The sequence below is a fragment of the Anomaloglossus baeobatrachus genome, chromosome 3 (genome assembly GCF_048569485.1).
Source record: "Anomaloglossus baeobatrachus isolate aAnoBae1 chromosome 3, aAnoBae1.hap1, whole genome shotgun sequence".
NCBI classification, from domain to species: Eukaryota; Metazoa; Chordata; class Amphibia; order Anura; family Aromobatidae; genus Anomaloglossus; species Anomaloglossus baeobatrachus.
In genome coordinates, this window is record NC_134355.1 from 383,060,959 (window position 1) to 383,085,050 (window position 24,092).

General features: G+C 41.2%; 1 protein-coding gene across 5 annotated transcripts in view; it reads right to left on the bottom strand.

The window, feature by feature from the left end:
- Positions 1-3,173: 3,173 nt before the first annotated feature.
- The window catches only part of MYO6 (myosin VI), a 363,126-nt gene continuing 342,207 nt past the window's right edge, over positions 3,174-24,092 (bottom strand). For 3 of the 5 annotated variants that reach the window (XM_075340183.1, XM_075340186.1, XM_075340185.1), the window contains 4 exons: positions 19,477-19,608; positions 14,694-14,720; positions 7,289-7,507; positions 3,174-4,521 (listed from right to left, as the gene is read on the bottom strand). In XM_075340183.1, coding sequence (XP_075196298.1) covers positions 4,322-4,521; positions 7,289-7,507; positions 14,694-14,720; positions 19,477-19,608 — 578 coding nt within the window. In that variant the 3' untranslated portion in view covers positions 3,174-4,321. The remainder of the gene's footprint in view (positions 4,522-7,288; positions 7,508-14,693; positions 14,721-19,476; positions 19,609-24,092) is intronic. The other 2 variants (XM_075340184.1, XM_075340187.1) reach the window with 1 other exon arrangement.

Below are 24,092 nucleotides of genomic sequence, written 5' to 3' on the forward strand. Positions count from 1 at the left end.
CTGCAGCTCCTGGGCTGCATTCTATAAAGGTTCATCTTGCTAATGGCCCCCCTTTCAGACCTAAATAACAACTTTATAAAATATTACCGTTTGCAATGGTAATGAGATTTGCTGGCCCCATGGGCGGGCTGTATTTCGTCTGTTATCCCCCCTCCTGCCACTGTTCGCCGTCCCCCAGTGTTCATTTACATAGATGAGGCCACCGCCCTCATCTTCCACAGTGCTCCAGAAGTCTCGCGCATGCGCAGTGGCACTATCGCGGGACTAAGCACTGTTCAAATCGCGAGCGTCGGTGATGTTATTGCGCAGGCGGGAGATTATGGGGGGGTACTTTGATGACAGTGGTGATGATATTCACAGCACCGCCCATAATCTTGCGACTGAGCAATAACATAACCGGCGCTCGCGATATGAAAACAGTGCTCAGTTCTGCGATAGTGCCACTGCGCATGCGCAAGGCTTCTGTAGCACTGCGGAAGATGAGGGTGGCAGCCTCATCTATGTAAATGAACACTGGGGGATGGCGAACAGCGGCAGGAGGGAGGATAACAGACGAAATACAGCCCGCCCCCAGGGCCAACAAACCTCATTACCATAGCAAAAGGTAATATTTTAAAGTTGTTATTTAGGTCTGAAAGGGGGCCAGTAGCAAGATGAACCTTTATAGAATGCAGCCCATGAGCTGTAGAAGGGAATTCTTTTAGTTTAATAGTGAACATTCTGGTGACAGGTTCCCTTTAAGACATTATTGGCGGCTTTAAACAATCATCCAGAAAAAAAATTGGATAACTCTAAAATGATCACTTTTCAGTGAGTTTCCAATAAAGAATCTGGGTGTAATGATAAACTAAATTATAGCTCTCAATGCCAGTCTGCTACCTAAAAGCTAATGAGGGCATGGATTCAAGAGATTAAAAATTATTTTCCTTCGTTATAAAGTACAAGTACAGATGCAGTTTGAGTACATAAGATTTGTGTATATATATACACAGTATATATATATATATATATATATATATATATATATACTAATCGTACAGCGCGATTAAAAAAAGGATGGGCTGTATTCATAACCAACAGAATATAACTCAAATTTATTAACATGAAAAGCCACACTAACTATCCAAGTTTGTACATGTAGATGTCAAGGCAATAGTGATGCATTGTCTCAGGTCAATTCATCAATGATGCGCCGGCCTCCATGACCCCCAGATCTAAGACCCTTGGACTTTTATCTGTGGGACTACATCAAGCACTCAAAGTATATGACTGCCAGTCTTGTCACAATTGTTGTTTTGTTCAGTAAGATATGATGAAAAGATTACTTTTCAAAAGGGGTGTACTCATTCATCCTGAGCACGTTATACACACACGCACATATACACCGTATTTTCGGATTATAAGATGCACTTTTCCTCCCAAAAACTTGGTAGGAAAATGAGGGGTGCGTCCTATAATGCGAATGTGGCTGTCACGTCCCCACCGGAGCCCGCTCCTGCGACTTCTGCTCCAATCGCCAGACAACACCATGTTCGCACCATGGATAGTGCTGGTGATGGGAGAGGAGTCGGGGCCTGTGGCTCTGCGGAGCACAGGCTCCGCTCATCCACTAGGCTGGGTTTCCCTGGAACCTGCAGTACCACTGGCTGACTGTAGGTGGCGTGTGTGTCTTCCAGCTGAAGTTGCCAACATTCACCTGCACCCAATGGGAAGACACCACACCCTTCTTATTCCCCCTCTTGTGACATGCCCACTGCCAGAGATAGATCTGTACTCCTGGCTCATGTGCTGTTTGTATGTTGATTCCTGTGCGCTGACCTTTGTTTGTTTTTTGACTACCCTCCTGCCTGTCGTTTTTGTACCTTGCTGCCAGTTCCGGATTTGACCTCTGCTTTGTCTCCTCACTACGCCCTTGCCTGCCGATTCGGTTCCTGTTTCTCATCACCTGGTTTTTGACCCTGCCTGACGACCACGGACTACAGCCTACCACGGGTAGTGATCTCTGGAGCTCTGTGTAATTCCAAATCCCTGTATAGGGGTTAAAGGGTTGCAGAGTTTTTGGGGTCATGCTTTGTGAGCGGCTTTTCTCTAGACTCCCCTTACAGCCAGTCTGAGTCTGTGGCTCCAATCAGGCATTACAGTGGCTCACCGGGAGGTGGAGAATGGGCGCTTAACTGGCTGTGGTGGGGGCTGTGCTGGCTGTTTGAGGCAGGGCGGTTCAGCGGGTGAGATGCTCTGTTAACAGTGCAGAGCTGTGCTGGCTGTGTGGAGCAAGGCAGTGCGGCGGCTGAGATGCTCTGTCGGTGATGCGGGGCTGCGGTGTAGAGCAGAGCAATGCAGGGGGTGAGATGCTTTGTCAGTGGTGCGGGCTTCAAAAAATGAGCCCGGAGTCGATGCGTGTGTAGATGAAGTTCTTGGTTTAAGATTTTATTTGCGCACGCACTGCCTCCGGTCATTGATCTCCCAGCAGCGGACTTAAGGAAAATGGTGCCCGGAGGTGGCACGTGCACAGACGAAATCTCGGCTTGTCATTGAGCCGATAGCTCAATCTGCGCATGCGCCGACTCTGGGTGCAATTTCTTTGAAGCTGACACTGCCGATAGAGCACCTGTGACACAGTCATCACGACGTCAGCAGCCAGCATAGCCCACACCACAGCTAGCACAGGCCCACACCACTGACAGAGCATCTCACCCATCGCACCGCCCTGCCTCACGTAGCCAGCACAGCCCCCACCGTACCGCCTGCAGCATCGCCCTACTCCAGCACCGCCCCTGCCACCTGTGACCCTGCTCCATCCCTGCTGCCGCCTGCTCCCGGTAAGACACCAACAGAGGATAAGACGGACCCCCTTTTTTTTTTTACACCTTCTTTACTTCTAAATTTGGGGTGAGTCTAATAATCCGGTGTGTTTTATAAAATGAAAAATCTGGTGGGTGTATATATATATATATATATATATATATATATATATATATATATAAAAGTATATATATATATTTAACGTATATATATGTATATGTTTATATACATATATAAACACACGCACACACACACACATACATAGTTCTTTAACATGAGCTATTGAAATATCAGTTAAAAGCAGTACCATTGTGGTCGTCACCTCAAATACATGAATTCAAGTAAAACACTGTAGATACGGACTATGAACCTTATGAAATAACTATATAATTTATTAGTTAACTAGGTTGTGATAAACATCTTTTGCAAATGACAGGGAAGAACACAGGATTTAAAGCCAAAGTATCTTTTTTTTTTTGTTTTATCACAGCACATGAAACACAGAAATTAATTTCAGAGATACATTTCAAGTCACAAGAATACATTTTTATTCCTGATATCAGATAGGACACTAAAGCAATGGTGTTATATGTTTATAAATAATCCGTCATATCATAACCACTGTACGGCAATATCTAGACGTCAGAGTGACAACTGAGGAATCGGAATGTGTGTAGGCTGGTAAACAATGTCAGTTTAATAGAGAAAGGGGTCAGAACACATATTATAAAGGGATATTCATGAGGTTGGACTGGAGACAAGCACATTAGAATCGTTTGGAATTTGCATCTAGAATCTTAAATATTTAGTGATCTGACTACTTCTGTGCAGTAAAACATATGCATTGATACATACTGTATCAAGCCTATATGATCTCCTTTCATTGTATTAAAAAAATAAACACTAACTAAATTCCCAAATTCCTATTAAAATTATTCTTTAATGTCAAATGTACCTCTACATTAAAGGGACAGAAATGGTAGCATAGGCAACAGACTTAAAGGCCATAGATTTTCATATCAAGGGAAAAATTGTTCATGGTTTCAAGTTCAAACAATAACAGTCCATGGAATGTGATTTTGGGAATCTACAATTACACTGTGCCCCGTTTTGCTAATTCTCCGTTATACTTTCAAGGGTTCTCCAGCATTTAACGACATGATCTCATGGGGTTGCACAGTGTATTGCGACTTATTTCCATGTTGAATAAGAGACAATAAATCTCTATCTAAGGTAAGGCCTCACAAATCGAGATGCATGATAAATAAAATTGAAACATAAAAACTACAAAATAGCCTGTTAGGGCCACAGACCACATCACTATAAAGCTTCTAAATCAAAACTTCAAAAAAGTATGAATTAATAAAACCCGCAATTAATAAAACCTGTTCACTTTATATTAAAACTTCTCTATTACACGATTATGGAATGCCTAGATCCTCTCTTCCAGAGGTTGCTTTCCCTTTGCTTTAGCCCATATGTACTAATCTCTTAGTGCAACGATGAATTTGCCAGGCCGCTACTTCAGGAGGTTTTGGAGCATTGCAGTAGCATATGTTGGCCGGGCTTGTCTACTTTCTATCGCATTACTCAAGTACTGAATTCCACCGCAGCGCTCCCAAATCTCTTCAAATTGTCTGGGTAAAATTTCGGCTCCTCGTTTTCTTGTTAAACCGGTTTCTTCTAGGCTCAATTCGCACATCTCCATGTCATCTTTGCCTGAAAAAATTGCATTTTAAAAAATATAATTAAAACAAGGGACAATTATTATTGTTTTTCAGGCAGTTGCAAACAAAGGAGACCCTTCTAGTTGGTGCGATATCATGAACTCAAAAAACAAATCACAACATCCTGTGGTAGAGCGCTGCAGTAAATAATCCTTCCTATGCCCTTTCCTTTAGAAATAGTGTATATTCATTGTATTTATCTATCCCTTTGTACTATCTAGTACATGAATAATTTGGAACAAAGAGCTACGCTCGGCTTTCCGTCAGCCCCATAAAACTCAACCAGCTTCCTCCACAGAGGAAAAACAATTATGTAAGGACCCACGTTTTAGTAATTAATGTGGTCTGGGCGTTCACACATTTATCAACTGTACTACATATAATGATAAGTGATAAATGTTTACTGTAGGAGAATCCTTTTATTACAAATATATAACAATGAATAAGGATATCTAAAATTTTATGTCATCATGCAAAAAAATTCCAATTTCTGAGATTTGGTCTATCACAAAAGGATTTGGATATATATAATGATCCTAACTAGAAATGAGCGAACCTGAGGTTCGGTGTTGGTACCAAACATAGACTTTACAAAAAACGTAAGTCACGTTTGAAGTTCAGGTGGGTTACGTATGCAAACCACTTGTGCAAGCATCGCTGTGCTTGGGTACGCTCAGTGTTCAGTCCAGCGCGAGCCGCTTGCAGTCATTGAATGGCTCGTACTGGGGGTAACAACAGCATGATCGGATGTAGTGTGCACCCCCTCAAAAAAAAAGGAAAAACCCCGCTCCCCTGCCCCCAGACGTGATCTGTTTATGGCTGTCTGCATGTGGGTGAAGACCCAAACTGCCCAATTAGTGACTTCCATTGAGATTCTGATCAAGTCAGAGTCCCAAACCGAACTTTATCTAAAGTCCAGCTGAACCCGAACTGCCATGGGTCCGCTCATCTCTAATTATAACAAATGCTTAAAAGGAGTTTCCACTACTCAGACAACCCTTCTCAATAAGAATGGTATAAAAAAGTCTTACAGTTACCTTCTGTGCCATCGACGTTACAATGACATCAGTGTCAGGTCTCCCATGATATTGTTATTTCACATGACACCTGCCAATGAACAGCTGCACATTAACGTCCTTTAGACTAAACAGATATCTGGAAGAAATGAGAGCTGATACTGTTCTCTGACTTCCTCTGTATGACAGTTATGTCCGAAAGAGGTTAGAGTAAAGCAGCACAATAGAGGCCACTGATCGGCTGCAGGGCTCATGTGATATAACGGCGGCAACACTGCTGGAACAGCACCTGAGGCGAGTATAAAATGTTTTTATTCTACAAGGGGAAATTTTGTAATTGAAAAGGGGTTTTCCAATTAATGGACAACTCTTATAATAAGATGACGTACCAGAAGAGATACAGTAGGTGGGTCATCTGCGCTGCTGATGGAGATCCGAAAGGATGGTGCAGGAAACAACGTGGACTTAAAGTGGTTTTATTATCTATGCATTTCGAAGTCTGCAGAGTCTTTGTATGCTGGACCATTCTTTGGCTCTCCATCAGCAGCCCAGACGACTCACCTATTGTATCCCTTCTGGCATTTCAAAGGTTCTTTAAGCCATGGGACTGCAGCAGCTGACAATTTTAAGCTTGATCCTTGTTGTGTGATATGCCCTTTATTGTTTTTTATGATAGAAAAAGACCCTTTTGAGATTTTTGCTCCTCAGCTTTTAGGCTATGTGCGCACGTTGCGTACAGTCACTGCAGAAATTTCTGCAGCGATCTGAAGAGCACACTTGCGCTTCAAATTGCTGCAGAAAATGTCCGTAGTAAAAAAAAAAAGCCGATTCCATGCGCTCTGACTGCAGCTCCTCCCATAGAGCAGGGGCTGCAGGCAAAGCGCACGGAAGAAGTGACATGTCACTTCTTAGAACGCGCGCTTTTGGCAGCAGCCGAAGCGCTGCGCTCTAAGACACCACGTGCACACGTCTCCTGCATAATCTTCATAGATTATGCAGGGGACGCAGGACGCATGCAGTTAGGCTATGTGCCCACGCTACAGGATTTATCGCGGATTTGACGCGGATTTTGACGCGGATTTAGCGCGGATTTGCCGAAAATCTGCAGCACAGCTACTCCCCAGCCATTTCAATGGCATTTTGGAAATGCTGTGCCCATGCTGCGGATTTTTCCGCTGCGGATTTTGCCGCGGATTTTGATGCGGAACAAACTGCAGCATGTCAATTGTTTGGTGCGGATTTGGTGCGGATTTTCTGTTTTGAATGGGGAAAAAAAAAAAAATAAAATCCGCATCAAAATCCGCGGCAAATCCGCGGTAAATCCGCGGCAAATCCGCGGGTGCGGATTTGCCGCGAAAGTTGCGGATTTTCAGGCAAAAAAATCCGCAGGGACCTTTTACTGTGGACACATAGCCTTACGCTGCGCTACAAAGCGCAGCATAACTGCATGTAATTACGCAACGTGCGCACATAGCCTTACCTACAATAAGAAGACAAACCATTTTCCTTCTATCTACATTCTCTGGGGTTATGGTAATGACACTTCAGAAGATAAAGGAATGAACAATAGATTAAAAGTGGATGTACAAACTACAAATATACTTTAAATACCAAAGGCCAATGATACTACCATTGTATATATAAATTATATTAACAGTGTAGAAGCAGAGTGAAATGTATGTGGAGCTACAGGACGTTCATACAGTTACTAATACTGACATGCTCAATAATACGGTGACTTACCAGCTACCAGCAAGATGGGTGGCTTATCTGGGTGAAGTTCCATTTGACGGGCTATCCATGGCCCGTCAAAGTGTGCATACCACCATCCTTTCTTCTTGTTTTGAGGTTCCTTATACTGGTCAGCTGGGCGAATGAATGGAATGCGGAAATATCGCTGCTGACGGTTGGCTTCAATTTCCTGTTGTCTTGCCGGCAGCTGCACCACTGGGTTCTGTTGAGCTATACACACATAATACATGTTATACTTCATAGGAAACACATATATAAAACTGCTCGGCATTGACTAAAATTCTGCCAGCAATTCTGTGGCCATTTCCTTTGCAATGCATAGTCTAAAAGCTGTAATGCATTTATTCTACAGTTACAGCAAATGTCTAGATTTGAAATGACCACCATTATAGTATAAGAAAGTCAGAGAGATAGGATAATAAGCCAGGCTTGCACTTTGGCCCTTCACCGGTATTACTGCCTGAAGCAGAGCGAGTCATATTATGGAGTACATGCCATGGTACTTTTATTGCAGTGCCAGCCTTTCATTTCGGAATATGAAAAATGGTGTAGTTTAAAAATGGTTGAAATTACATTACATGGCTCAGTACTTTCTCATAATATTGGCTGGAATAATATGAAGCTCAATTAGACCTTAAAGAATTTGTGAAATAGATTTCTGTTTCTGCAAAAGAACAAGGGAAACTGCTCAGGATTCTTCTTAAAGGTACATTAAAGTCCGCATGATAAAAGGTACATGGAAGTCTGTTTCATCTACGTGTGTTACCTATAAGACGCTAAGGAGAGGGGGACCACAATATTCTTCAAAGAGATAACAGACAGGAAAAAGTTTCCCTTCTATTTAAATATGAGTTACATATATGTATAGATTACATCAGCAACAACTCTTTAAAGTTAGAGTTTCTATTAGACAAAAGGGTGTGTATAAACTACAACATATGAATTATCTCCAGTGGATTTTTGTTTCAGTTGGATAAATAGAAATAAAAAAATGAAAATGGAACAAAATTTGATTTAATGTAATTACCACAGTAAAGGCAGATTTTCTCATTACTAAGGTAGGAGACAGCAGATGGTGCATAAAAAGTTAAATAAAGGAGGAAAAATGAGGAGGAGTATGAGGCAGACACAAGTTCTCCTGAAAGTTACACTTGAACAAATGCTGGGGCAATGATATTTTGTATTGAAATTATCCCCAATAATCAAAAAGAAACTGAAACAAATGTGAACATAGGAGACGGAAATAAAATCAGTACAGTTACCGGACGGCTCAGATTGGAAGAGAAACGGTCAATACATTTATATTCCCAATACAACCAACATGTTATTGTACTCCTTAATCAATGTAGGCTCATTGCATGATATCACACTGTATAAAGAAAAAAAGCCATAATCATCTGTGCACTGTATATAAATTACCTAAGATTAGTCATCTACATAATACTGCTGTTGGGAGTAATCACACAGCCTGGGCTTGAAGGGCTGTATGTACCTTCAACCTTCAGAAACTCACCGCTCATCTGTCTCATTGCTTCCTGGTCAACAAAAGCTGAAGATTCAGACCAGCGTCACGGTTGCACCGCTAATCAGAACTAAGTGCCAGACTGGTAGAAGAGGAAGCTTTGTATATACAGCAGAAATGTGGGGGCACTGAAGGTGGCTGGATCCAGCAATTTGGACAGCTTCAAAGCAGGAGAAGACAACTCTAAAGCATACAGCTTGCTACCTTACCTGGGTAACTGGCCACTCAGCTGCAGGGTGGCCAGTAACTTATGTAATGAGTTATACAGTATAACATTAAAAATTCCTCTGCTCTTGAGAATGATTCATATTTTTAATAAGGGCTAAATTGTGAAGCTTCTTATTTTCACAACCACTTTAAGCCATATATCTAGGGCAGTGCAGTGAACTATTGTGGCCTCAGCATTGTTTGAGCACTACGCATGCGCCAGAGATCCAGCCGCACTTTGCTTCACTCCACAAGCCTGGAAGCATGCTTTTGACCGGACTGTGTGACTATTGTCTGGAACAACCCAGATATCTAGAAGCAGGTATATAACATGTGGATGATTACAACTTCCTTTTAACACAATGCGATCTCATACAGCTTATGTAAACGCATGCTGCTTTAGGGTACAATAACACAATGCGGTTACTGGGCATGTTCTGACACTTTTCCACATTCCCCTCTCCGAAGCTTTATCATACATTCTGTGGCTACGTCTATCTCCAGCTAGAATGCTATGCAGGGACATGTAGTTTTATCCTTTGCTCTGCTCTACTTTTCCCAACTCAGGTTGTGATGCATTTTAAAATCCAGATTCCTCATAGTCACAGCGGTTAATATAGTTATATATTAAAAAAAAAATAGAGCGCTTTGTGACAGACGTGTAATGAATGCTGCTACCAAGTCATTACATTTTCTTTGGGGATTCAGTGAATTTCTCTATTTTTGAAACTTTAGTATTCAATCGTCAGATTTAATATAGGCTGACAATCTTCCCAAACTATAAGACTGACAAACTGAATCAAAGTGTGTGAGGCGGATAAGACAGATTGGTGTGCCAGATTCTACTTTGCAAACTATTTTTTTATATCTATAAAGTACAATACTAGTTTAGAACCTTTTCTATTATTGTCTTGTAGCATCTATTGGATGAATGGTTAACTGCAAAAAACTGACGCTGGTCATCGTGGCAATCTTTGTAAGCCAATTGTAGCCTCCTAACTGCTTTAAAAATGTCATGGCAGGAGGTTTATTTCATAAGGATAGGGCCAGATGGTGCAGTCAAATGTCCTTTTCGCATCAATGGTCAAATGCCAAAATATTTAGTTTCCCAACTATATGAGAAATGACCTGCCGCGGGTGAGAGGAGCTTTGTCGCGCATCTGCCATAGAGTTGACGCAACTTCTCTCGGTACTCCGATGATCCAGTGTCACAGAGAAAACACATAATCAGGAGGACATTGCTTGGCATAAAGTCTGAATCCATATCAGTACAGGACATATTCTTATTATATAATTAATCAGTGTTTCTCAAAGATATAGAAGAACACATCATGGAAGAGATTATATTGCTCCACAGCAATAAAAAAACAACTAAAGAACAGCCATTGCCCATGAGTTCTATAGAGAAATCGCCAACTCCTCATTAACGATGAATGCAAGGTAGTCCCCAAAAAGCCAAATAAATCTGACCATTTACTGCTGATTTGTTATAGGTGGATATAAGTACCATTGGCCATGTGATGATGATCTGAGAAAACATTCTGCAGTGGAGTACATACAGGTCATTGTTATACTAAGGGTATGATGGCTGGAAATGTGGTTCTAGTAAAGACTAAAAATAGACCCTATAAGCATAAAGATAATACTTCAACAGTGCCTTGCGAAAGTATTCGTCCCCCTTGAATTTTTCAACCTTTTCCCACGTTTCAGGCTTCAAACATAAAGGTACAAATTTTATTGTTATGGTGAAGAATCAACAAGTGGGACACAATTGTGAAGTTGAACGAAATTGATTGCTTATTTTACACTTTTTAAAAAAATAAATAACTGAAAATTGGGGCGTGCAATATTATTCGTCGACTTTATTTTCAGTGCAGCAAACTCACTCCAGAAGTTCATTGAGGATCTCTGAATGATCCAATGTGGTCATAAATGACTGATGATGATAAATATAATCCACCTGTGTGTAATCAAGTCTCTGTATAAATTTACCTGCTCCGTGATAGTCTCAGTGTTCTGTTCAAAGCGCAGATAGCATCATGAAGACCATGGAACACAACAGGCAGGTTCGTGATACTGTTGTGGAGAAGTTTAAAGCTGGATTTGGTTACAAAAAGATTTCCAAAACTTTAGACATCCCAATGAGCACTGTGCAAGTGATCATATTGAAATGGAAAGAGTATCATACCACTGCAAATCTACCAAGACCCGGCTGTCCATCCAAACTTTCATCTCAAACAAGGAGAAGACTGATCAGAGATGCAGCCAAGATGCACATGATCACTCTGGATGAACTGCAGAGATCTACAGCTGAGATGGGAGAGTCTGTCCATAGTACAACAATCAGTCGTACACTGCACAAATCTGGCCTTTATGGAAGCGTGGCAAGGAGAAAGCCATTTCTCAAAGATATCCATAAAAAGTGTTCCTTTAAAGTTTGCCACAAGCCCCCTGTGAGACACACCAAACATGTGGAAGAAGGTACTCTAGTCAGATTAAACCAAAACCGAACTATTTGGGCACAATGCCAAACGATACGTTTGGAGGAAAAGCAACACAGCTCATCACCCTGAACACACCATCCCCACTGTCAAACATGGTGGTGGCAGCATCATGGTTTGGGCCTGCGTTTCTTCAGCAGGAACAGGGAAGAGGGGTAAAATTGATGGGAAAATGGATGGAGCCAAATACAGGACCATTCTTGAAGAAAACCTGTTGGAGTCTGCAAAAGACCAGAGACTGGGACAGAGATTTGTCTTCCAGCAAGACAATGATCCAAAACATAAAGCAAAATCTATAATGGAATGGTTCACAAATAAACCTATCCAGGTATTAAAATGGCCAAGTCAAAGCCCAGACCTGAATCCAATCGAGAAACTGTGGAAAACTGCTGTTCACAAACGCTCTCCATCCAACCTCACTTAGCTTGAGCTGTTTGCAAAGGAAGAATGGGCAAGAATTTCAGTCTCTCAATGTGCAAAAGTGAAGAGATATACCCCAAGCGACTTGCAGCTGTAATTGCAGCAAAAGGTGGCGCTGCGCTACAAAGTATTAACTTAAAGGGGACGAATAATATTGCATGCCCCAATTTTCAGTTATTTTTAAAAAAAGTTTAAAATAAGCAATAAATTTCGTTCAACTTCACAATTGTGTCAGACTTGTTGTTGATTCTTCACCATAACATTAAAGTTTTGATCTTTATGTTTGAAGTCTGAAATGTCGGAAAAGGTAGAAAAATTCAAGGAAGCTGAATACTTTCGCGAGGCACTCTATGTAGGCTCGAGGTAGCTGCAGCTGCAATGTTTTCTGAGTATATCACAAGGCACCCGATATATTGCAGTCTATATTCCACCACACCAACCAAGACCGTTAGCGCCACCATATGGTTACCTTTCTCTTCAGAAAGCAGTTTGCTACAGTTGTGTCCTTCAATGTTTAACCCTTAGTTACCCTTTTTGGGATTCACCTCTTTGTAGACCTTAATCTCTACATCAATGATGTTGCTCTATGTTAGGAAAGTATGTATCTGGCAACTGTCTTGGGCCAAATAGTACTGGTTACTTGTGTCCAAAAAGGTTTCAGACCGTTATACATAAATATTACAATTAAATACCTATTTTCCATCCAAAAGGATATTTTGTAATCGGGAGGGAGAGAACCCCCGACCAGATTACCAGCATAAATCTTACAATATTTGGAGAGGTTTATAGAGGTAAATGCACCATAATTCTGGCATAATTTGTGCTAATAAAATTGTCTTTCATGATATTTAGGTGGTGACCTTCCTGAAAAGAGGGGCAATTTATCAGAAAAAGGACAAGGTTAAAACATGCACCAAAAATGCACCAAAACTGTGGTGCACGTTTCAGGCACAATGTTACCCAACTAACAGGTGGTGCAAACTTAGACTAGACGGTCTTAATATTAGATTTATCAAATAGCATGAACCAATGACAAATCTGGCACATTTTAAGACTGTCTAGTCTAAATCTATACTGTAAGAATTAGACAGTTTAAATTATTATGCCTTAGGCCGGCGTCACACGGTACGATCTATCGTGCGATCGCACGAGCGATCGTACCCGCCCCCGTTGTTCGTGCGTCACGGGCAATTAGTTGGCCGTGGTGCACAAAGTCATTAACCCCCTGTCACGCGCACTTACCTCCCGAACGACCTCGCTGTGGGCGGCGAACATCCTCTTCCTGAAGGAGGAGGGACATTCGGCGTCACAGCGACGTCACACAGCGGCCGCGCAATAGAAGCAGAGGGGCTGAGATAAGCGGGACGTAACATCCCGCCCACCTCCTTCCTTCCGCATTGCCGTTGGGACGCAGATAAGCTGTGTCCGTCGTTCCCGGGGTGTCACACGGAGCGATGTGTGCTGCCTCGGGAACGATGAACAACCGGAGGACTGACATTTTGAAAATGAACGACGTGTCAATGAGCAACGATAAGGTGAGTATTTTTGCTCGTTCACAGTCGTTCGTAGCTGTCAGACGTTACGATATGTCTAACGATGCAGGATGTGCATCACGGAATCCGTGACCCCAACGACATATCGACCGATATATCGTAGCGTGTGATGCCGCCCTTAGTGTGCTTTAAAGAAGGCATGATGGATATAAGACTCTTCTAAATAGAGATGTAATTCTAATGAATGAAGTTATAGGATGTCGGCAAGTGTCTACTCAGCTTTTCCTATGACATCACATAATGAACTGTAACCTGATAGTAAAATGTCACGAGTCACCGACTCTATAATGTATTAAAAGCTGAGGAAGTGGATATTGTAATGGATATAGGAATCTACAGTATATCACAAAAGAGAGTACACCCCTTACATCTTTGTAAATATTTTATCTTTTCATGGGACAACACTGAATGTTGATATGCCTCTTTGATACAATATAAAGTGTGAATATTTTTTGTGGCCACCATTATTTTCACGTGAGGGGTGTATTCATTTTTGTGATATATTGTATGTATGCTTTTTAAATTTATGTATATATCACCTGTATGTTTCCATGCTCATAATATGCCCAAGAAGGTTTGTTTGCTTGTTTGTTTTTTAAATGCTGTTAAAACATATGAAAAATGTTATTACCAATCCATGCCATCATTGTTCAAAACATAGGAAGCATTACTCATTTTGTTTAATACTATTGCAGCACTACCAATGGACGTGCCCATGAAGAGTAGCAAGGGCAAGAATGTTTCTTAAAAAGAATAATACGTTGCAGAGCTTTTCACAGGTGTTAATGTCAAGGTGATGTTTAAAAAGGTTCTGAAAACAAGGGAAGACCTTGGCAATGTCAGAACGGTATTCTTGGTAGGTGTAGCCATCACCTAACTAGTGTGATATGCATTGTACTGATTATGTAATGTAAAAATTAAGTATTACTGATACCTGACTGCTGCAAGGAGTATTCTCTCCTTTCCTATGGTGCCACTGCTCCTATCTACCAAAGTGGTCTATGGCCACGTCAGGCGTAATGATATGGTTATTTCTATTAGTATTAGAAACTTTATAACTTCACGACTGACAATAAAATTAAGGCTTCATTGACGTCCACAACTGTAGCAAACAACATGTTGGTTAGTAGCAAAAAGCGTAAAAACCTTTCCCTCCGATCGCAGGTTAGTGTTATCACCATCCGCACACTTACTTGCGTTGTTCATAAACGGAGCAAAATCTGTAAATAAATATCAGTTGTAATTGAGAACATGCAGGGTATATGGCATCAGTTATAGGGAAGACATAATACTGAATACATGCATTCTCTACGCTGGCTGTTCTCATACATAGGAACATTTTCATGGACACCGTGAGAAATTGACAAGTTAACCAGAAACCATTCTGTGCGACGCTTTCTGTTCAAACCACAAGTCCCTACACACAATCCAGGTTTTCAATTTACCACAAATCTAAAAGTGAGTTATACAAATAAACAGAAATTACAATGTTTGCTTCATGAGCATGCCGAAGATTCCCCACACTAAAAAACATTAGCAAATAGGGAACATGGGTCAATTTCATGATATGTTCCAATTTCATTTGACAGTAGGTCTTAACCTTGTTTGTCGAAAGAACAAAAGGGAGATGCTCCTTTTGCAACCAGCTGCACTACAGCTAAAGGTTGGATTGTGAAAAGCAAAAGGGAGAAAAGAGCTGATTTTCTGGGATACCCACAGATTGCCTTATAAGTATTCTTATATCTTATCAATGAGCTTGTGACACCCTACACCCCCATCAATCAGCTGTTCCTGATAGCAACGGCGGCCAGAACTACTCAGTTGCAGAACTGCACAGTTCCGTCTACAAAATAGTGGCCATGGCTGGGTACTGCACATTGGCTCCCTACTGATTTGAATAGGGGGTGGATATCCGGTAGCCAGCCACAGCCACTATATAGTTGATGGATGTGCAACTATGCAATTGAGTAGTTCTGGTTGCTGCTGGCACCAAGAACAGCTGATCGGTGCGGGCGCCAGGTGATCAGACCTGATTAGATATTTTTGTCCTATCCCAAGAATAGGCCATCAATGGTAAAGTCCCAGAAAACCCTTTAACACTAGCATTAAACCACTATAACTCTAAAATGCTCTATTATACTCCATGTTTCAATGCAACACAATTTTCATGATATATAATTAGGTCCAGAAATTTGAACGTGACAAGTTTTGGAATTTTAGCTGTTTACCAAAACATATTCAAGATACTGGTATATAATCAATATAAACTTAAAGTGCAGGCTCTCAGCTTTAATTTGAGGGTATTTACATCCTTTTTGGATATTCACATCCTAATTGCAGTAAGGGTTTAGGAATTACAGCTCTTTAATATGTAGCTGCCTCTTTTTCAAGGAAACAAAAGTAATTGGACACTTATTTCAAAATCTATTTAATGGGCTGTATGACCTTTTCCTTCATTAATCCAACATCAAATAAGGTAAAAGAGATAGCAGAAATGTTAGGAGTGGTCACATCAACAGTTTGGTGCATTCTGGAAAATAAGAGAACGTTGGTGAACTTAGGAATTTCAAAAGACATGGATGTCTAAAAATGACAAGGAAAAACAGTGGTGAATGATCGCAGAATCCGCTTTAAATGATGATGGAAAACCCCAAGTAAAGAACACTCTCAAGGAAGTAGGTGTTTCGGTATCTAATTCTACCGTAAAGAGAAGATTTCCTGAGTGTAAATATAGAGGGTTCACCACAAGATGCAAACATTATTCAGCCTTAAAAAAAAGAAAGGTAAGATTTGACTTTGACCAAAAAAACATCTAAAAAAGTCAACCCAGTTCTGGAAAAAGCATTCTTTGGACAGAATCAACCTGTACCAGAATTGATGGGAAGAAGAAAGTATGGTGAAGGCCTGGAATGGCTCATGATCTAAAGCATACCACATGCTCTGTAAAACATGGTGGAGGCAGTTTGATGGCATGGGCATGCATGGCTTCGAATGGTACTAGGTGACTAGCATTTACTGATGATGTGACTGAAGACAGAAGAAGGCGGATGGTTTCTGAAGTGTACAGGGCTATGCTTTCTGCTCAGATTCAACCAAATTCAGCAAGGTTGATTGAATGATGCTTCACAGTACAGATGGACAAAGCTGCAAAATATACTGCAAAAGCAGCCGAGGAGTTTAAGGCAAAAAAGTAGAATATTCTGTAATGGCCAAGTCAATCACCAGATCTCAACCCCATTGAGCAAGTATTTCTTATGCTGAAGACAAAACTTAAGGCAGAGAGACCCACAAACAAGTAACTCAAGTCAGCTGCAGTAAAGGCCTGGCAAAGCATCACTAAGGAGGAAACCCAGCGTTTGGTGACCTCCATGTCTTCCAGACTTCAGGCAGTTTAAGGATTAAGTATTAAAAATGAACATTTTATTTATGGTACAGTAAATTTGTCCAATTACTTTTGAGCCCCTAAAATAAGAAGACTTTGTTGGTAAATGTTTGTAATTCCTAAACGTTTCACAAAATATTTTTGTTCAACCTAGATGGATATAAGGTCTTCCTTCAGCCTTAGAAACTATGTTAAACCTCTTCAATTAAACCTGAAAGTCCACACTTCAATTTCATCTCACTTGTCTTATTTTAAAGATAAAAAATGGTGGCATGCAGAGTCCAAATCGTGAAGAATCATGCACTGTCCAAATATTTCTGGACCCAATTGTATGTTTACCTACAATGACCGAAAACACTCTTTAGCCTGATAACTGAAATCCCAGGCAGATGTAGTGCTTCTTACAGTTGATGACTGCCACAATTTAAAGAGGTTGCCTAATCTTCTTTCTCTAGGATAACACCGCACCTCTGCGTCCGAGCTTCCTGCTTACCAAAGAGTGGTGTGCTCTTATGATTGACAGTGTCGACCAGTGGCATGGTTGTTCTGCAGATACAAACTGTGTGCTCTCCCGTACTGCAACAAACCATAGGCAGTTTTGCCTCTCCAGCATAGGAGGAGCTCAGGGGCACAGAAGCTGGCCGAATCCAGCAAACTTCAGAACTGCAGTTGAAAGCTTTAAAGCAAGGGACTTCAAACTTGCATGCTCCCTTGTTTAGTAAACCGGCCATCACTGAAAAATTGCAAAGTTGGCCGATACCCTAGGAAACGAAGAGTGCTATATTGCTTGTTTTTACAAGCACTTTTCAATTGTACTTATGTAACAAGTTGAGACAACACCTTTAATCCAGATTTTTACAATCCTCTGTGAACTAAATACTTTGAACCCCTTACACCATCATTTCTCAACTCCAGTCTTTAAGACCCACCAACAGATCATGTTTTCGGGTTTTCCTCAATCAGGTATTCAGGATTTACTTAATGTTACACACATGATAGAATTATTTCCTGTCTAATATTGAGTAAAACCTGAAAACATAATCTGTTGGTGGGTCTTAAGGACTGGAGTTGAGAAACACTGCCCTACTACACTGTACTTAAATAAATGCATTGTTGCAAACTATAAGAGCACAGTACATGGGAAACATTTATAAAAGACCTGAGTCAGTTTTTGGGCATGAAAAATTAGTGCAAGTCTTAATAAATATGGTATCAAGGGAGCTTTCAATCAGCAAAATTGTCTATAGTGGACTGGAAACAATGTAACAAACTCTCCAAAGAACATAGACTTCTGTGCTGTAGACATGTATAGCTCAGAGGATTGCTTAAACTGCTACAAATATAACCATCTGTAAGATGTAACATAATTTTGGCTTGTGAGCTCTAAATTGAAAAACACTCTTAACTTGCAGATATGGGGTTAATCGTGTTCTGAAGCTGCATGGCATCCGCACTTAGAACCCCGTTGCTGGGAGGAAATTAACTTTATTCCTACCAGCAGTGTTTGGCTTCCAACCATAGAGGTATGGGTTCAGTCACCACTCAGAGTATTGTGTGCGATGGCTGTAACTACGCCCCCGGCACTGACTGACATCCAGCTCTGTACTGCTACAATGCTGAGCCAGCTGTCAGCCAGTTCTGGTAGTGTGGTTATAGCCATCGCTCTCTACGCACTGCGCAGGGACTGAACCTACACCGGTGGCACCCTTGCGACTGAAAGTCAAATGCTGCCGAAGGGAATAATGCTCATTTCCTGCTGGCAGCAGTGGTCTAAGTGTGGGTGTCGGACAGCTTTAGAATGCGATTTACCTGCAGATTAACCTTTAACTGCAGGTTAAGTAGTTTTTTATTCACATGAAAGGTTCTCTTTAAACCATGTAGAACATTTACTGTTAGGGAGCAGAAATCTTGAACACTGTGATGAATAAAAACTTAAAAATATAAAAAATAATGCTGCATGTACCTGCAATATTATCAATATAAGCCTGGATAACCCCTTTAGGCGCTTTTCTACAGTGGTTTTCTGGCCTTGTCCTTGCATAGAACGTGCCTAGACTATAGACTATAATTATTGTGTAATCCCAATGCACATACAAACCTATATATCAGCAAAATGGACTTCAGTCCAAAAAGATGAAAGCTCTCCCCAATGTGTGTGTTATCACACTTATTTAATGCTTTTCTGAACACAGTACAAGCTGTCAGGATTTAATGTGTCCATAAGATGTAAAGCATTTCTCTTACATATGGTTCTCTATACAAATTAACTCTGTCTTCTTAATAAGGATTAAGTTCTTCTGGGAATTTAACCTCGAAACAACTCTCATACAGCAGTTACAGGTATTTCTATAAGACGCACAAGCTATTTGAAGTAGTGTTTAAAGGAAATGAGAAGTATTATCCTCAAGGATTAAGTATTTAGAACAGAAATTGATTTTTGGCTTTTAACAAGTGGAACAAAACGATTAAGAAAACACTTATTGAGAGCAGAAGTCTAATTCCATGACCTAGCAAGTGTAACTAAAGGAAGAAGAGTAACTCTGCTAATATATATTTACATATACACAGACTACAATTACTAAACTGTGGCTTACCGTAATCTGTAACCGATTTAGGGGCACGCTGGTCAGAGTCGGTATTACGCTTCTTGTTCTTGGACTTCCAGGCATGATAAACTTTGAGCCGCCGGTGGAACTCCTCTCTGCATGCTGCTAGCAGCTCGATATCTATTCAGAACATTCAAGGGGACAAAGAAAATGACTTTGGTTAGTGTAACCATGTTATTTAATGTGTTACTCGAAGTAGAGAAGACAAGCTGACCATATACTACTCTATTGCGTAGTTAATTTGTGCTGTAATTTTTCAGTTACTTGCCCTTTAGGCTTCTCATGTCCTCTGTTTCTGAGACAAGAAATAGGTATGTAAAAGATACTATTGTCATATTAGCCCTATGGAACAGCTTTATCTCTCGCTTGGTCACTGAGGAGGTTTACCAAGTCGCCTACCGGTAAATTACAGAGCAGATTCCAACCTTATTTCTACTGATTATACAAATATAAAATGTATATCAGGGATGTGTCTGAAAGACCTCGAGGTCCCCATACATTAGAAATAGTTGTCTGACCATCCAATATGTATGGGGGAGGGGGGAATCTTGTCTCTCCCCAAAAGAGCACATCAGAGTAGATAATGGTATAGCAGTTAGAAGTAACACTCCAACCTCTGGGAGATGAGTAACCATCAGAGATGTTTGGCACTGGCTTGCTCCATTCTTCCAATTTAAAACATATGAACACTCGGTAAGGACGAATGTTCATATGTATTGAAGATTTGGCAGTGATATCTATCGGTCGATATTTATCCTCTGTGTAAGGCCGGTTTTAGCCTTTACTATACCTTAGCATTATTTACCAGGCACTGCTGAGTAATGAATTTCAATGTGACATAACCAAAATAATAATAACTGGGGTTCTTAAAGTTGTATGCCAGCTTCCACAAATAGAGGCCAGGTATTGTAAAATTACAAGTTCTCCAATTTTCTAATATACTTTCTGACTCAACTCTTCAGAGTTATCAAGGAAATTTGCCACCTGATTTTTGCTGCCCAAACTAGGGGCAGTATGAATCAGATCCTGGCCACACAATTGCAGGCAGGTATATACTTATCTAGGATGCTTCAGCATTTCAGATCTCATATACTTCAGGAGACCATAGCCAGAGTTGAGACTACTCAGGCTTTGCCCCCCCCGGCTCCCATAGAAAAAGACCTATCAATCTACTGCAAGGATGTTGGGATAGATCTTTAAAGTATGGTAAGGGTGTAAAGTAAGTAAGGGTTTCCGACCTCCATGCATACTGGTGGGTGTCCGACCTCCATGCATACTGGTGGGTGTCCGACCTCCATGCATACTGGTGGGTGTCCGACCTCCATGCATACTGGTGGGTGTCCGACCTCCATGCATACTGGTGGGTGTCCGACCTCCATGCATACTGGTGGGTGTCCGACCTCCATGCATACTGGTGGGTGTCCGACCTCCATGCATACTGGTGGGTGTCCGACCTCCATGCATACTGGTGGGCGTCCGACCTCTGGGACTTTCACAACAGGAATCTTTACGCCCTGATGAAAAACTTTTATCCCCATTACAAAATAGATTAGCAGGTGACACGCCTGACTGTCACTCTATACATTCTCAATGTCTTAATGGGGCTACTGCAAAAAAGCTATGCACAGAGGTCAGAAGCCCAATAAGGAATGAATGGAGCAGCTGTTGAGCAAGAGCACTGTCATTCCAATACAATGGCTGTAAAAGTACTCCATTCTACCGATCGGTGCATTTCTGAGCCTTTGGATCCCCACAAGTTATCACCTATCCAAAGGATGAGTGGTGAAGGGGTTGCCTGGTGAAAAGAAGTTAAGTCTATTACTAGGAAGCAGGTTACCATTTTAAGGAGTTGTGTAAAAAATACCTTTGAAAACTTAATCTGATCTGATATTATATGAAAGGGACCCTAAATAACTTTTAATAATAGCTTATTGTGTTTGTATGAGATGCATGAGTTAATTTATGATACATAGTATCAAACATGATACAGATTTTCCCTTTTACAATATATAATTTGGGTTTATCTGAAACATTGACACCATTTACGGAAATGGTGAAATCAACCAGCTTGTTGTGATGTGCTCCTGGACATAATGTCATGTTCTCTGCTCAGGAAAATAACACTGACTTTAAGACAAATCTGGTCTGAGAGACGATATCCACTAGAGATTCCTTATTCACAATATGTTCATGTTTCTAGCCATTTTGTACAACTACGCTGTAAATTATTCATTACACCATGACATTCAACTCAGAACAATTTTCTTGAAAGGAAAAAAAAATATTTCTTTATTGGTCAGACTGCAAAGCCTTGGAATTGAGGGGAAAGATACCGACATTAGGAGATAAAAGGAAGTGTGGAAGAAATAGAGCTGCAATGCTGCTCTCACAAAGCAAATGTGAACAGAGTCTTAGACATTAGATAGTGGGTATCGACTGACTATCTAATGTGTGTGGGCATCTCTCCACTATGGGTAATTTTCAACCCTTCCGTGACCAAAGATGTCGAGAAAATAAGGATCAGGTGCCTAGAATTCAAACACCCAATTCTATAGTTCTGTTTCATAAGGCACCAGATTTTCAGATAATGTTGGCCAAACTGCTACAGCTACTAGCCATTTTTCTACTTCTAGCGAGTATTTTGTTACGCTATTAAAATCTCTACTGTCTTTTGTCTACAGCAGAGGTAAGCTACATTACATATCACTGTACAATAAAAGTAAAAACAGTGGAGCTGAGAGTAACAGAGAAGAAGAGCCGGATAAAGGAATCTTTGTGTCTGTCTTTTTTTATTATTATGTTTAAAAGTAAGCGATGATAAAGATGCCACTACTGCAAATTAGAAACTGCAGAGCAGCAGCTAATCTTAGGACTACGCAAGAAAGGTGTATTGCTTTGGAGCCATTCCTTCCTAATTATACCTAATTAGTCCACCAACCATGTCATTATAAGCACTGAGGAAAGAAATGACTTCTAGATCTAAATACCACATACAAGCTTCATTTAATACACGAGATCAATATCTCTATTGAGCTCAGTCTCCTGATGATGACAAATGAATATCCTGTTAGGTAGGAGCCTGCAATGAATTTACAGTATAATGCAAGAGTTTCTGGGTGAAAATAAATTGCACCAATGATTAAAACAATTAAACATTATTTTGCTTCCCTTTAAATGTTATATTCAGATGCCGACTTTTCATTCTATTTTCTGTTCTGACTATGGGGCCAGCCATATTGTCTGAGATGACTAAGCATTAGTTTTAAAGGGAACCTGTCACCAGTTTTTTCAGTATTGAACTAAAAGTATCACCTTCTGCAGCTCCTGGACTGCATTGTATGAAGGTGCACCTAGTTCCCTGACTCCACTTGCAGACCCCAGAAATAACTTTTTGAAATCTGAGTGCCACGTTTGCAAATGACCTGTTCTGGTCGGATGGGCGTGCTCTTTTTCGGCTCCTGTCCCCCCTCCTGCTACTGTTTGCCGTCCTCCTTTGATGATTGACGTGTCTGATGCCTCCGTCATCATCCACATAGTGGGGCTGCATCTCGTGCTTGTGCAGTCATTCACGGGTCACTTCGCTCTGCCCCATTGCGGGCAGAGCCAAAAACATAAGCACAAAACCATAGTCAGCTCACCCCTCTTCACTCCCGGACTTCAACCGATGCAGGGAACGCCCTGGCCCGGGCGGAAAACAGCTTCAAAAAAGGCAGATATCCAGCATCCAGGAGAGTAGTAGATTAAAACTTGCTTTTATTAGACAAGTAAAAACAAAATGTGGTCCAGTAAGCACAGAGGCACAGATATTATGCGTATAAACCAACGCGTTTCGACCAGAGCGTCTTATTCATGGCATGCCATGAATAAGACGCTCTGGTCGAAACGCGTTGGTTTATACGCATAATATCTGTGCCTCTGTGCTTACTGGACCACATTTTGTTTTTACTTGTCTAATAAAAGCAAGTTTTAATCTACTACTCTCCTGGATGCTGGATATCTGCCTTTTTTGGAGCCAAAAACATAGGTGCACTTGTGCGAGCCCTCTGCGCAGATGCGACATTGTGAGAGAGCTAACAAGCTCGCGAAGGCGCACCTATGTTTTTGGCTCTGCCCGCAATGGGGCAGAGCAAAGTGCACCTGTGTGAGCCGGGAATAACTGTGCAGGCGCGAGATTCAGCCCAGTACATGGATGATGACAGAGGCATGAGACGTGTCAATCATCAAAGGACGACGGCAAACAGCAGCAGGAGGAGGGGCAGGAGCCGAAAAAGAGAACACCCATCTGACCAGTACAGGTCAGTTGCATACGTGGAGGTCAGATTTTATAAAGTTTTGGGGTCTGCAAGGGGAGTCAGGGAACAAGGTGCACCTTCATAGAATGCATAGAATGCAACCCAGGAGATGCAGAAGGTGAAACTTTTGGTTCAATACTGAAAAAACTGGTGACAGGTTCCATTTAAAGAGGTTGTCAACTACTTTAACATTGATGGACAATCCTTAGGATAGGTCATCAATGTCTGATCGACTGGGGTCAGACACTCTGTACCCCCGGCAATCAGTTGTGGTCGGTGCCAGTAGTGGCCAGATATGCTCAGTTCTGGATA